General features: G+C 32.8%; 1 protein-coding gene across 1 annotated transcript in view; it reads right to left on the bottom strand.

Annotated features, from left to right (window-relative positions):
- The window catches only part of SLC30A7 (solute carrier family 30 member 7), a 75578-nt gene that overhangs the window by 41174 nt on the left and 20148 nt on the right, over positions 1-14256 (bottom strand). Inside the window, exons 5-8 of the mRNA XM_044672155.1 lie at positions 13297-13423; positions 7365-7526; positions 3712-3762; positions 146-281 (exon numbers count right to left, since the gene is read on the bottom strand). Of these exons, the coding sequence (XP_044528090.1) occupies positions 146-281; positions 3712-3762; positions 7365-7526; positions 13297-13423 (476 nt within the window). The remainder of the gene's footprint in view (positions 1-145; positions 282-3711; positions 3763-7364; positions 7527-13296; positions 13424-14256) is intronic.

The following is a 14256-nucleotide window of genomic DNA, read 5'->3' as shown; positions in this document are numbered from 1 at the left end:
AAGAGTTATTTTTTTTAAAAAGGAAAGAAAAGAAATGGCTAAAGACTGAAAGAAAGCAAACCAATTATAGAACTATGATTGAAGTATGCTATTTGAATCCTATATAATTCATACTAGCATTTGAGAACATAGAACAAATGCTTACCTTACAACTATAAGTAGGGCAATAAGGATTGAACAGATAGGATCTGCTATCATCAGACCAAAGTTTTGCATCATGATGGCAGATGCAATTACACCGATACTCCCCAGCGTGTCTGCCAGAATGTGTAAAAATACACCTATAAAAAAGCATAATTTGAATCAAAATAATATATTTAAAAATAAAAAGGATCAAGACTAATTGGTTTTTTATCATAATTAAATCTTCTGAATATTTTAGTTGTTCTAGATGAAAAAACAGAAGCTAAATAAGTATCACATAGAAATATTTTAAAACTGTAGATGAAATAAATCATTACTAAATAAATTATTAAAAATTAAATAACTCATTACTTAAAGTTGCTTTTATTTCATCAACCAGTAGGAAATTATTTTAACTGAAGTTATTTTGATCCTAAATATTTTAAGCATTATTTATTTAACTAATTATTTAAAGTATTTTAGGCCTAAATATTCTGATATATTTCAATATAAATATTTTAATAAACTTTTTATTTAAAAAACTTCTACAAATTCACTTATGGGTTTAAATTTTATGTAATAACAATTTAATTGTTAATTAATGAATAAAAATTCAGTGTCTTAAGCTAAAAAAAAGTCAAGCCTCACTGAAATGTCAGAAATAATAGGTACACAGAGCCCTCTGCTGGCGATTTAATTTATAAACCATAATCATCAACAAAATACTTTTGCCATATAATTTATCTTGCTTAAAATGGGGGTCCTAGATAAGTTATATTAGAGTTTTTTACAGATGAAGTTACTCATTAAAGTCAAGTTCAATAGCATGGACCTAAATTTTGTGTTTATATAAGATACTACAAGGTCTGAGGTATTTTAAGAAACTTAAGTTTAAACCTTCTATTTGCTATTAAATAAACTAAATAACCTCACAACCTTTATTTAGCAAATCCATGAATTACATTCTACCATAGGTTTTATTACAATAACTTATTTTTAACTTAAATTTAAAATAACACAGCAATCAGATCTTTAACAGATTAGATATAAAATAGATTTTATTTTACTGCAAAATATAACCATCAAAAGATAACATTTGTATGTGATTATGTTTAAGTACTTTAAAATCAAGCTCATCACATTATTGCAAAAAACAATAAATATAATGCTTCCTACATACACTTCATCTGGGCCCTACATATGATTTATACTTCATCACAAAAGCTTATTTAGGAACTATCCAAAATATTTATCCATAAATGCTTGTTCTGTTTTTATTATTTAACAGAAAAAATGTAGAATTATAATCAAGCTTAATTACAGAAATAATGAGCTAAGTACCTGAGTAAAGATACAGAAACATCAGTCAAACCAAAATATAGTAAATTCTATATTCAAGTAGAATTTTATTCCAAACACATGATACAATCAGTAGGCTATCAGGACCTAGAAAAACTTGTTTGGGGTTTCCATAAAGATATTTTTATTAAAACTGGATTTCTATTACTGTTTCAACAGAATTAATCTACTTAGTTTAAAGAGAAAAATCCTACAAGGTAAAGGCTATAATATTTTAGAGTTTCTGTAACATAATCTGCTTTAGTAATAAAGAATTAAAAGACATCAAGCAAATGTGGTTAGAATCACTGCATCAGATTAAAATTATCTTTTAAATAACATAGAAGAGAACCACATAAAACATGTGACAGTGGTTTAGTGGCCCCTGAACCATAAACTTTTAATTGATTTGTATTCTTAGACCACTATATATCTTTAGTGGATATTTTGAGAATTGAAACTAGTTAGTAAGCACTGTTAGGGGGAAAAAAGATGTCTTTAGATAGAGAAATTTCTGGATAAACCATGATAGTCACTGCCTTGAATGCTATTTCTGTTAACATTTCAGAATTATATAACCTCGTATAAGTTTCTAAATTCCATTTAGGAAAGGGAAAAAACTTAATCAAGTTCAGTTTTTTAATAAAATTTCAAACTTTACTTGATGAAATTTACCTGAAAAACAAGAAAATCAACAAGTATATTGGAGATATTTTAAATATTTTTAAAATGCAATTAAACTGTATTCATCTATATGTAAACTGTCACCTTTGAAGATCACCCAAAACAAATTTTGACCCTAAACTGGCTAATAACCCTATAATCCAGAATACTGCTCTACACTTCTGGGCTATCTTAGTCTTACACACCAATTAGTGTGAACCTAAACAACACAAACCAATTGCAATACTAGATTTAAAAAGACTATGATCTATCTATTAGTTAAATTTGTTTAACCCCCCATCCAGTAATAGATTACAAGACAAACAATATGGAATTATTAGCAAATATAAGGTAAAGTTGGCAGTAACAAATATGCGTCATTACAAGGTATTTCAGCAAAAATTCTTCTACAGCAATTCTATACATCTTTATAATGGTGCACCAATGGACAAAGAACATATTTACGGTTCCTAAAAACAAACTTCAATGTTAAGAACTACATCCAAAGGAGTAGTTTAAGGTGAGGAGGGTTGGGTCAAGAATTTTAAAGATAGAGAGAATAGTGAAGGATTTAAATTAAATTAAATTGAGACTTAGAACTAGTGAAGGAGATTGAGTTCATGGCAAGAGAAGGAAGAGATGGGAAGGTGAAGAGTTGGAAGTAAGAGACCATGGTAATGGATAAAGTCTGGTGGAGGAACAGATATAACATATTTTTTACATGCCCCTAAATGGGAAGTTAGCAGTTCCTTAAATCATAACTTTCTATGACATCAAACAGTTTTATAGCATTTTTTTGAAGGGGTCTGACATTGTTATATATAATTTTTTATTTATTACTGAAGGATTGGTAATGTATGCATAAGATTCAACTCTAAATACTATTTTACTTTTATTTCATTTTGTAAAATACTTTACACTATAATTGTTATAAAAATTATTTCAATGTTAATTGCTAGCATATAAGCACTTTAAATTTTGCAAAGTGCTTTACATATGTTGTCTTATTTGATTTTCATAATAACCTTGGGAGGTAGGTGCTCTTATTATACCCATATTACAGATTTTAAAAAAGTGAGGATAAAAGAGTCTAAGTGACTTGCCAAGCAAGGGTTACACAGCTAATACATGTTAGAGGCAATACATGATTTCAAATCTTTCTGACTCAAAAGTCTAATGCTTTATACAACGAGTCAGCCAGCTGCCTCTAGTTACATTATCCCTCAGTTAGACTTTTCAGCATGTTATCATAATTGCAGACATTAACCATATCACCATGTTGTTTAGAGTACTTGAAGAAAACAACGCTTTTGAATTCCGAACTGAAAACCCAGAGGTGACTATCATAAGCATATTTGCTAAATAATCCAAGCTACATATCAGTTGAATAAAAGTTAAGCATCTTCACAAATTCATAGAACACTCAAACTTAAAGGGCCTTCTAAGGTAGATGAGTTCAACTTCCTCATTTTATAACTACTTCCAAGAAAGCTTTGAGTTTTTTCGATACAAATCATCTTTTTAGCCTTCTCTGAAATATAAACATCAGACTACTAATGACTGTAAAAAATTCAAATTTCTCCTTACCTTGTAAAATCTGTCTGCTTGGTCCTGTTGTTCCTTTAATTGAGGGACCATCTGTAAAGAATTTTTGTCAAGTTAACATAGGATGCTCATTTTTTAAAACTTTAAACTGATTTAGAATTGAAACAAACTAGTTTTCATTCTAATGCATCTAAAGAACTACACATAATAAGCTTGCAAACCTGTATATTGAATTTAACATTTCCATTACTAAAAATTAGTCTAGACTAAATTTTAAGATGGTCTTCATAAGTTGCTGTGATCAAAAGCATACTCTTATAGGGATACCCTCAAGTAACAAAGTATAGATCAGTCTTAGAAGGAAAAAGATTAGTTTTTCCTCCTCTAAAAGACTAGTTTATTCCAACACTTGAACTCTCAGATATTTAGGGTGATACTCCCAAAATATTCCTGGTCTCCCAAGTGCTAGTCCAAGACTGGTGGGGAGCTATTCTAGACGTTTCATTTTTTTTCCTAAAACTACCCTTTAAAAAAAATCGCAATCTATAACCTAAATTCTTCCATGGTATAAGATAAAAATCTAAGAGATCTGTTCTTTACTAAACAATCATTTTTTATTTAAATTTTAGTCTAGATTAAAAGAAAAACAAAAACCCTTACCTGCCATCTTAGAATCAATACTAGGTATTGGTTCTAAGGCAGAAGAGTGGTAAGGGCTAGACCAGGGGTCTGCAACCTTTTTGGCTGTGAGAGCCATAAACGCCACATTTTTTAAAATGTAATTTCGTGTGAGCCGAACAGTGCTCACAGTGCGCGCTCCTGTAACAGTGCCAGAAAAAAATTGACGTTATGGCTCCTGCAGAAAGAGCCATATATGGCCCTCAAAAGAGCCAGGTATGGCTCGAGAGCCATATGTTGCCGACCCCTGGGCTAGACAATGGCAGTTAAGTGACTTGCCCAAGCTCACACAGCTAGGAAGTAGCTGAGGCCAGATTTGAAATCAGGACCTCCTGTCTTTGGGTCTGACTCTCAGTCCACTGAGCCACCCAGCTGCCTCCTTTAGTCTAGATTAAAAAGGATAATCATATAGAACTTTCCTTTGAATAAATAATAAACCTGGACCAAGGACACTAACATGGAAACTAAAATTCAATAGCCAGTAAACAACACCACTAGTAGTGCATTTCCGCATAGTCTTTGTCCAAAGGTGAGTTGTAAGACCTCAGAACAATGTTTAGGGTGATGCTCCCTAAAACAATACTTGACCAAAAAAGAAAATTGAATGGGGGATCCATACAGTGTTACCAAAAGGCACTAGGAGAAAGAACAAGAATTACTGCAGGTAGCAAGGAGTTTTTTTTTTTGTTTGTTTTCTTTTAAAAACATGATATATATCCAACATAAGCAAAACTAATAAAATTACAAATATATTGTTCAGTCAATTTAGTTGTATCAGATCCTTCATGATCCCATTTTTCTTGGCAAAAATACTTAAGTGGTTTACCATTTCCTTCTCCAGATCATTTTATATATAAGAATTAATTATCCCTGGACAAGTCACTTGACCCCCATTGCCTACCCTTACCACTCTTCTGCCTTGGAGCCAATACACAGTATTGACTCCAAGATGGAAGGTAAGGGTTTAAAAAAAAAAGAATTAATTAGGACTCTGGTCCTTAGATCTTTATAAAGTTTATTAGAATCACTTGGTTAGGTAAAAAATCAGAAATATGTAGAAGGATAAAAGTAAAATAGTCTAATCTAAACTACCACCTGGGTGGTCTCTGCAAGGTCACCAAAGACAGAGTGCAAACACTTCCTGGATCGTCTTTTTAATTCCTTCCTTTTACACCAAGGTCAAATTCAGTCATGTCTGGATCAAGTGTGTAGGCCTGATGTAACCAGGTGACCAGCCTAGGTGACATAAGTGGCGTACCTCCAGGAACACAGGCAGGACCCCATGCACGATCCTGGGAGAGGATTCCCTTCACACATACAGATGAGGGAACTGAGGCAAACAGGGTTAAGTGCCTTGCCCAGGGGTCACATAACCAGTAAGTGTCTAAGGCTGAATTTAAACTCATGAAGATGAGTCTTCCTGATTCCAAGCCAGTACTCTATCCACTGAGCCACCTAGCTCTCAGTTAAGCTTAACTAGCTTAAATTTATTTCAGTAGCACAACTACAAAACTACACTGAGACTTTTGGGACACCTTATATAACAAAATCTAAAAGAAAATTATATCAACTAAGGTTCATTTCAGGGGCAGCTGGGTAGCTCAGTGGATTGAGAGTCAGGCCTAGAGACGGGAGGTCCTAGGTTCAAATCTGGCCTCAGACACTTCCCAGCTGTGTGACTCTGGGCAAGTCACTTGACCCCCATTGCCCACCCTTACCAATCTTCCACCTAGGAGCCAATACACAGAAGTTAAGGGTTTAAAAAAAAAGGTTCATTTCAGTAAGAGGAGAGGAAATTGGAAATTATAAAGCACACTACCAAAAAGCCACAAATGATTGTCAGACATGAAAACCACTCTCAAAGTAACTTTATTCATTGCAATGATTAAAAAAAAAAATCCCCTAACTTAACATTCTACTCCAGAACTTTATTGTGCCATGGAAGTGACCTTGTAGTCCATGTCAGCAGGCCACAAACTCATGCAGTCAAGCTGGAGCTTTTAAAGGAGGTACAGTCCTTTTTGAGGGTGGTAGTCTTGAGTTCTGGTGCTTAAAAATGCCACAGAGTAAAAATGTTGTGTATTACAATAATGGGAAGGCTAATTTGTTTTAAATTTTAAATCTCTTAAAATTATTTCAAAAGCTATATAATTTAATCAGTTCACTGTTCTTTCCACCAGTGTAGTTTGTAGCACCTTCATGAATTAGTAGGTAGTTCCATGAGTTATTTTGGCAAAAAATATTGATGTGGTTTCCAACTATCTGGTGATTAAAACCTTTCTGAATTAACTAGGCTAGTCTTTAGACAAAATTCATAGAGTTTATTGCTGAGACTGTACCTCCTTTAAAAGCTCCAGCTTGATAGCATGAGTTTGTGGCCTGCTGACATAGACTACAAGGTCACTTCCATGGCACAATAAAGTTCTGGAGTAGAATGTTAAGTTAGGGGATTTTTTTTTAATCATTGCAATGAATAAAGTTACTTTGAGAGTGGTTTTCATGTCTGACAATCATTTGTGGCTTTTTGGTAGTGTGCTTTATAATTTCCAATTTCCTCTCCTCTTATTGAAATGAACCTTTTTTTTTTTTAAAAGGCCAATCCAAACACGTTATATCATCCAAATTGCTACTAGCCAAACTAAATTTTTCAGATGGAGTTCACATAACAAAATATATTACAAAATGTATAAATAAATGCTAATTAGGGCAAAGCTATTATTGCAAATAATATAAAAAACATTTCTAAACATTTAAAATCATTACTGCATTTTCAAAAGTCCATGTGTCAAATAGTGGTCATGAAAAAAACCAATGTATCAAAATATAATTGCCATTAATTATCACATTTATTGAAATCACACTATTTTAGTTCTACCTGTACCTTGAAAAAATCAGATCACTTCTTGTGTTTTATGCTAATTTCATTTCTTTCTAGACCCACATACTTAGGATAACTGATCTTTGACTTGTATATGCACCTAAGAGTCTCACTCTAAATATTCCCATAAGATACTCACCGTGACAGTCAAAGTGTCCATGCCCATGATCATGACTATGTGCATCATGTTTCAATTCATGACTATGACCATGACCATGATCCCCATGTCCATGTCCATGATCTCCATGTCCGTGTCCATGATCTAGTGCACCATTAAAGAGAGAATGACTATGTCCATGCCCTACAATGGAAAAACATAATATATTTTAAAATATAGAATGTATAAAAATAATTAAAATATAAATTCTACAAGTTAATATCTCTGATGCCAAAAATTTCACTGCCAAGAATAGAAACAATATAGGTGACAAATATCATTTCAAGTCAATAGATAACAAAGTGGGAATTATGATTTTTTAAACTAATAATATTTTAAAAGATAAAATAACAGCAAATGTTCCATAAAAGATAAAATTAAGCCTATGGAAAATTTGGGGATCATAGATTTAGAACTTGGAGGCATTTTATAGGCCAACAAGTCCCATTCCTTCACTTTACAAATGAAGAAACTGAGACACAGGGAAAAGAAGCTGTGATTTAATCAGAGAACTAGGGAGTACCTAAGACAATTAATAAATGTATTATTCTAACTCTTAAGTTCATCATTTTATCCACTATGCTCTAGGCAAAAGCTGGGTTAAAATTAGTATTTTCATAGCTGACCAGTGTTAGGAAAAGAAGGGATTTAATGCCTAGAAAGCAGCAAAAATAAAAGGCCCCATCCACTTGGTTATTAGCAATCCTTGGAAAAATCTTTTTTTTTTTTTTTGCAACTTTCCCCAGAATAGGAGAAGGAAAAGTCCCAAATACACCAAAAATTTCATATTAAGACTTTTTGTTGTAGCAAAGAAATGGAAATAAAAAGTACATGTCCTAAGTGGGGAAATGGATGAACAAATTGTGGTACATATATGCATGGGAATATTATTGTACCATAAGAAATTATCAATATGAAGAATCCAGAGAAACATGTAAAGGCTCACATGGACTGAAACAAAGTAAAATAAACAGAAATAGAGAAACAATATACACAATGACTATAACAATGTGAATGGAAAGAACAAAACAAAAGTGAACACTATACAATTATAATAACTAAAAATTCATTCTTAATGAAGAGAAAAGAAAATTCATTTTCCCAAGTCTTATTTTCAAGGGGCAGCTTGGTGACTCAGTGGATAAAGTGCTAGACCTAGAGTCAGGAAGACCTGAGTTCAAATCTGACCTCAGACACTTACTAGCTCTATGTGACCCAAGACAAATCACTTAACCATGTTTGCCTCAGTTTCCCCATCTGTAAAATGAGTAGGGAAGGAAATAGCAAACCACTCTGGTATCTTTGCCATGAAATGCCAATAGGGTCATGAGGAGTCTAAGAAAACTAAACAACAATAAAACCATTATTTTCAATGGTAGAGGACAATAGGTGTGACACACTGCAGGTGTCATCAGACTCTTTTGATGGGCTGCTTAGCTTTGTCCGACTGCTCTTCCCACCCCTTCTTTCTTATTTTTTGGGGTAATGTTGTTGTAGGATAGGAGAGAATCTATTCAGAAGTAAAAGTAATATACATCACTAAAAAATTTAATAAAAACCTCAAGAAATGCTGGTTGAGGTAACAGACTAACCAAAATTCAATTACACTAAAACTTCATTTCCAGAGGTTTTAAAAATTAAAGCATTGGTTTATAGAATATATTTGGAAATACATATGAATTATAACTAGGCATATAATATATTTAACAATATTCTTAACCCAACAACAATACAACCATAAATACATCATATTAAAAACATAAAGTTTACTCTTGGTAAAGTTAAAGAAATTCAAATAGAACTAATTCAGCATCTCAAGATATAAGATTATCTTAATATATATAATGTTATAATAAAGCTTAATATATAAAAATAAATGTTATGTAGCACTTAATCTTATACATATCCATATACTTATGTCTATACATGTATATGAATATATTAATTTCTTTCCATTGAAGTTATTAATTCACAGGTGAAGAATGATTTTTGTATGTCCATTGCTTTACTATACCAAAGACCATGGTGTAACTCAGAAACTCAAAATAAAATATAAACTTGGGAATGCAAATAAAATGTAGAAAAACAAAGTCCAACTGTTTCCTAAAGACGTTTACCAGGACAACTGTATTCAAATCCTTTAGAAAAAGAGCTATGACTCAGTTTCACTAAAGAGAATTTAAACTAGGAAGAATATTTCTAACATAGCTTTTCAGTTGTTTTAATTTTACTTCTGTTTTAGGCTATAGCAGTTACATTGTTTTCTGATGGGATAACTTCTAGCCTTTTTCAAAAAATGCTACCTGTAATAATATTGAATAAAGTAAGATGAAAATTTAGGTCAAAAAGGTACCTTACAAATAAGCTAATACAGTCTCTTCATTTTATAGATAACAGGATCAGATTACTTGCCCAAGTTCACACCATTAATTAATGGTAAAGCTCAAACTACATTCAAGTCTTATTGTTTTCCATTTACATTTTCTACTGTTATCAGGAATGAATTTATGCTAAGAAAGAAGAATATTGTTTGATGTCAAGGCTAAAATGAATTATAATTTGGAAAGCACCTAACAGTACAAAATCCTGCCAAATTGATAAACTATAATTTTAGTGCAAAGAAGATTCAGAAATGCATTAACTACTTTTGGATAATATAGTGGTACCTCAAAGTAATATATTTCTGAAAATGCCTACTTTATAACAAGTGAGTAACAAATTTGCTAATATTCTAATAAACAGGATCTGTAATTTTGTTAGTATAAGTATTCCCTCTGTGAGTGCAGATCTCAAAGCCATTAAAAATTCATCCTCTGAAATCTCATCATTATGGAGATTGATTGAGCTTTAATACTGATCATCCTCCTTAGCAACTTCATGTGTCTCTTTACCCTGATTGGAGCATCAAACAATAAACTCCTCCTACAACCCTTTAAAGAGGATTCAGACTTTTCAAAATGACTTAATTTCTCATCAGGTGCTCTACTTGGTTTCTTCTCAAGATTATCATAACCTGTCTATCCACTGAGGTTCCTCCACCTCCTTTCACCTTCCTTTGGTATACTGTCTTCCTTTATTAGATTGTAAGCTCCTGGAAGGAAGGATTTGTCTTTTTCTTATTTGTATCCACAGTGCTTGGCATTTAGATATTTACTATTTATTGAATATTAAAACTTAGACCAATGATAAACTTGATTCCTGGCTTAAATCTAGATTATATTACTAAAGAAATGGCAAGTAGACATCTAAAACAGGAAGCAGTAATTGAAAAGAGCAAGTACAGCTTCATTTAAGAAAAAGGCATGCTGGACAAACTTTATATCCTTTCTTGTCAGGGATACAAAACTGATAAATCAAGCAAGTGCTATAAGCTTACCTAGATTTTAGCATTGCATTTGGATAAAGTCTCTCAAGCTATTATGGCAGAGGGGAGAACCCAAAGAGTAGTCAGCAATGGCTTGATGTTAGATTGGAAAGAGATCTCCAGTGGAGAAGACCATGGAATCAGTGCTTGGCTCTCTACTGCCTAACATTTTTATCGATGGCTTAGAAAAAGGCATAGATGATATGATCTTCAAATCTGTAAGATGACACAAAGCTTGGGAGCATAATGCTAGATGACAGTCAATATTCAAAAAGATCTTGAAGGGTTAGAACAGTGGGCCAAACCTACTAAGATAAATATGGATAATGCAAAATTTTATATTTAGCTTCAAAAAAAGGCATTTCCAACATAGAAAATACAAGAGATCTACTTAAATGGCAGTTTGCCTAAAAATTATCTAGGGGTTTTACTCAACTGAAAGGTCGATACGAGTAAACTGTAATACACACATCGAGAAATCAAATGTTATCTTAGGCTACAACATTCAGAGGCAGAGCATTCAGAAATATAGAGATTGACAGTCCAGTTTTGTTCTGCCCTGGGTCAGGTTGCATAAAGCCAATAAATCTGATTGACTAAAATGAAAGCTATCTTCAAGTATATGATGGAATGTCACATCTTTGTAGGATTGTAAGCCAAGCTAGATCATTTCTTTTTAGGTGTTTTATATAGAAGGAAGCCTTTTTCAGTTATAGCCTAGACTAGATGGCCTGTAAGATCCCCTCCATCTTTGTGATTCTATAGTTCCAACAACCCAAAATTCTTTACTCTAAGACAAATTTGGCAATGAAGCTCTCTGATCTTAGCTAGGTACTAGTTCTGCACTCCAAGCTTTTCTCCACTCACATAGCTCTTTAGAACTTGGGTTATCTCCACATTATGAGGCACAAGAGTAGATCTTTAGAAGAGGAAACTGAATAAGACTGAATACTGCTTTACAAAAATAAATAGAACCAGGTTTTTACTTTTCTCTTGAAATATGATTTGTATAAAAACCTCTTAGTACCACAAACGGTTTTCCATAATAGTTTCTCCAGCTACAAGTGAAGTAAAAAAACTAAAACCAGCTTCCCTACCAGGCTGAACAATGAAAGAAGAGCCTAGGCTAGAAGATATTAATGCTGTTGCTGTTGCTATAAAATAAGGAAGCCAAAACATTCCTGCTTGTATACTATATACAACTGCCCAAATCTTAGTCTAAATTCCCTTAGAGAAAATGAGGTCATTGCATAACTTGCCAAATACATCTTTTCTTCCTCTAAATCCCAAAAGAGTAAGGGTCTACTGTGAGAGGCAACATAGTGGATAAAAATTGGACTTGGAGTCAATAAGACCTGGATTAAAATTCTACCTCTAACATTCAGTAGCTCTGTTACTATGAGCGAGTCAGTCTCTCAGCCTCAGAATCTTCACTTCTAAAAAGGGGATAACAATCTTTTTAATTATGTTTTTCATAGGAGTTGGGGGAAGGAGATTCCTCTCACTAACAATTCCAGTGATAGATAACTGTCATTTATAAAGTTCTTTAAAGCTGACAAAGGGCTTTACAGACATTATCATATTCAACACTCACAACAACCTAATGAGATAGATACAACAGTTATTATAACCCCCATTTTAGATATAAGGAAACTGAGGTTCAGAGTTTAAGTGACTTGAAAATAACCCAACTTGGGAAAAAGCTAAATTAAGGGGATACAAGCAAAGGATTTAAAGCTAGAAACTTACAAATGAACTAATCTAACCTTCTCTCTCTCCTTTTTAATATTTTCTATTTTTTTACTATGAACTTGATTAGAATTAACAAACATGAACATTTCCGCATTCAAAGAACAGAAAACTTCCTCTTTTTACGGAAGGGGAAATTGAGGTAAGGGGCTTTGTAGTTTATGCTGTAAATTTGAGGGAATTTCTCAAAACTATATTATACATTGACTCTGGCTAATCCAATATCTTTTTTTTGCATTTCAGACAGATCTTAATCCTGTTTGCTCACTGTTCTAGTTACTCCACTATACTATCACAATTGGATCCTGAAGTAATATTCCACTCAGCCTTACATTTCAGCTAATCCCGTCTTTAATAAAACTGTTCAAATCTCTTCCAACACTTAATAATAAAATAAATGTAACTTTCAGTAAAAAATTAAAAAGCTACAAACTTAATTATGGCTATAAAAATGCAACATCTTAGATGAATAAATTAAACTTCAAACAGAAGTGGCTCAGTAAGGAAACTCTTTCCAACAAGTAATAACCCAATTGTGGAATGGGCTGTCCCCTAAGATAGTTGAATTTCCTATCACTGGAGACAAAATGAGGAAATAAGTAAGAGTATTCCAATTTAGATATGGGTTGGACTAGCTGACCTCGAGGTCTTGTGTCTAATAGTTAACTGTGTCTAATAGTTTGTCTTTAGCAACATTTAGCTTTGTACAAGAAGCATTACATAAGTTGTCAAAATTAATTCATTTTTAACAAGCAGCCTGAAATGAAGAAAAGAGGGAAAAAAAGGCTCTAACCATCATACCAGAGCCATGTGAATGTCCATGACCTCCATGTTGGAAAGCAAATATTCCTATTAGGTTTACAACAAACCCAAGTACAGAAACAAGTAGTAGTCTCTCGTGATGAACATCTGGAGGTGCTAATGCTCTCTAGAAAACACATAACACATAAGAGACAACATTAAAATCAAAATCTGATTAGAGCAAATGATAAAAATTAAAAGACAAAGCAAAAAATCATTAAGGTTAAAATAACAGCATTTAGTGGTTCTTCAAAAGAATGAGCCAAATTCCTTAATTGTCTTCACACAGTGGACACTTAAAAGTGCTTGGTGAATTGGATTGGGTTGTAAGCCATTACTGGTCAAATAGGGTAGTAAATTAGAGAATCATCTATTTAAAGCTGAATGGGACCTTGGAGGTCATCTAGTCCAATCTCATCATTTTACAGATAAGAAAACTGAGGCCCAGAGAGGTTAAGAGACTTGCTCAAGACAAAGTGGCCAAGGAAGTAAACATTAAAGGCTGGATTTCAGCCCTACTCCTCTGATTCTAAATTCTGTGCTGTTTCTATTGCACCATGAAATGCTAAGATCACAAACCATAAAACATAATAATCATATTACTTCAATATTATAAAGACTTGTGATTTTATTTGGGTAACATTCCCCTCCATTAAATTAAACTCTTCTTTAAGTATGTAGATGATCTTCAAGAGTTTCTTGAACAGTCTTTACCCAGAGGCTGGTGATGAACATCATTCTAACTAAAAATGATGATAATAATATCTCAATAAAATTATTTCTTTGAATCCTGCAAAAGGCTCAACCTCAACTTTTGCTCCTTTTTTGATTTGCTGATACATTATTTTTCTCTATGTCTACTATGTCCTTTACAACCCAGCTCGGAACTGTTTCTTCTTTGTAGATGAAGTATTTCCTTTTGTATATAGTTCATATTGCATTACCATGCATTTTTTTTAT

This window comes from Gracilinanus agilis, chromosome 4 (assembly GCF_016433145.1).
Source record: "Gracilinanus agilis isolate LMUSP501 chromosome 4, AgileGrace, whole genome shotgun sequence".
Lineage (NCBI taxonomy): Eukaryota > Metazoa > Chordata > Mammalia > Didelphimorphia > Didelphidae > Gracilinanus > Gracilinanus agilis.
Note: the sequence above shows the minus strand (reverse complement) of the source record. Positions and strands in the feature narration are given on the sequence as shown.